At 69.8% G+C, this 676-nt stretch overlaps 1 protein-coding gene across 1 annotated transcript in view; it reads left to right on the top strand.

Annotated features, from left to right (window-relative positions):
• Positions 1–116: 116 nt before the first annotated feature.
• The window catches only part of LOC109302271 (zinc finger protein ZIC 5-like), a 16,876-nt gene continuing 16,316 nt past the window's right edge, over positions 117–676 (top strand). The window contains exon 1 of the mRNA XM_019523834.1: positions 117–612. Coding sequence (XP_019379379.1) covers positions 190–612 — 423 coding nt within the window. The 5' untranslated portion in view covers positions 117–189. The remainder of the gene's footprint in view (positions 613–676) is intronic.

Here is a 676-nt window from a genome sequence, read left to right as displayed (position 1 = left end):
TCCGCGCCAACTTTGTGCAAGTGCAACTTCGGGCGAGGAGCCGGGGGAGGCGAGCGCGAGGGCGGATCCCCGCTGCGCCCCCGGCCTGAAAGGGAGCCAATCGCGCGGGCCGGGCCCCTGCCAATCATCCGGCTGCCTCCAATCCCACCCTTGCCATTTCCAAACTCTGGTCCCCACTGCGCGGCTCAAATGTGGTCGAGCGCTCTGCCAATCGCTGGAGGACAGAGCGGGGAGCGGATGGCGGAGTTGGGAGCGAGGACAAAAGAAGTTAAAGAGCCGCTTAACACGTACATGTTGGGGAAGGCGGGCAGAGGGGGGAAAACCCCGCCGCCGAGCCTCCATGGGCCTGGCTGTGCAGGCATGGAGCCCCCCTTGAGCAAGAGGACCCCGGCCCTGAGATTAGCGGATTTGGCAGCGGCTCAGCCCCATCCTCAGCAGAGCATGACAGGCTTCCCGGGGCTGGCGAGCCCCCACGTGCACCCCCACCACCTCCACCCCGCGGACTTGGGCTCTGACCCCGGCGCGGCCCTCACCCCCTTCGGACCCGAGCACTTGGGCCAGGCCGGCGCGCTCAAGCTCAGCCCCTCGCAGCCTCTGCCGCCGCACCCCGAGGCGCAGACCGCCGCCGGCTTCGCCTCGCCCGCAGCGCACAGCGGCCCCGGCTACCCCCCGGCCT

The sequence above is a fragment of the Gavialis gangeticus genome, unplaced genomic scaffold (genome assembly GCF_001723915.1).
Source record: "Gavialis gangeticus isolate Ggan-Ray unplaced genomic scaffold, GavGan_comp1, whole genome shotgun sequence".
Taxonomy (NCBI): Eukaryota; Metazoa; Chordata; order Crocodylia; family Gavialidae; genus Gavialis; species Gavialis gangeticus.
The sequence above is the reverse complement of the archived record's forward strand: the minus strand, read 5'-3'. Positions and strand labels throughout refer to the sequence as shown.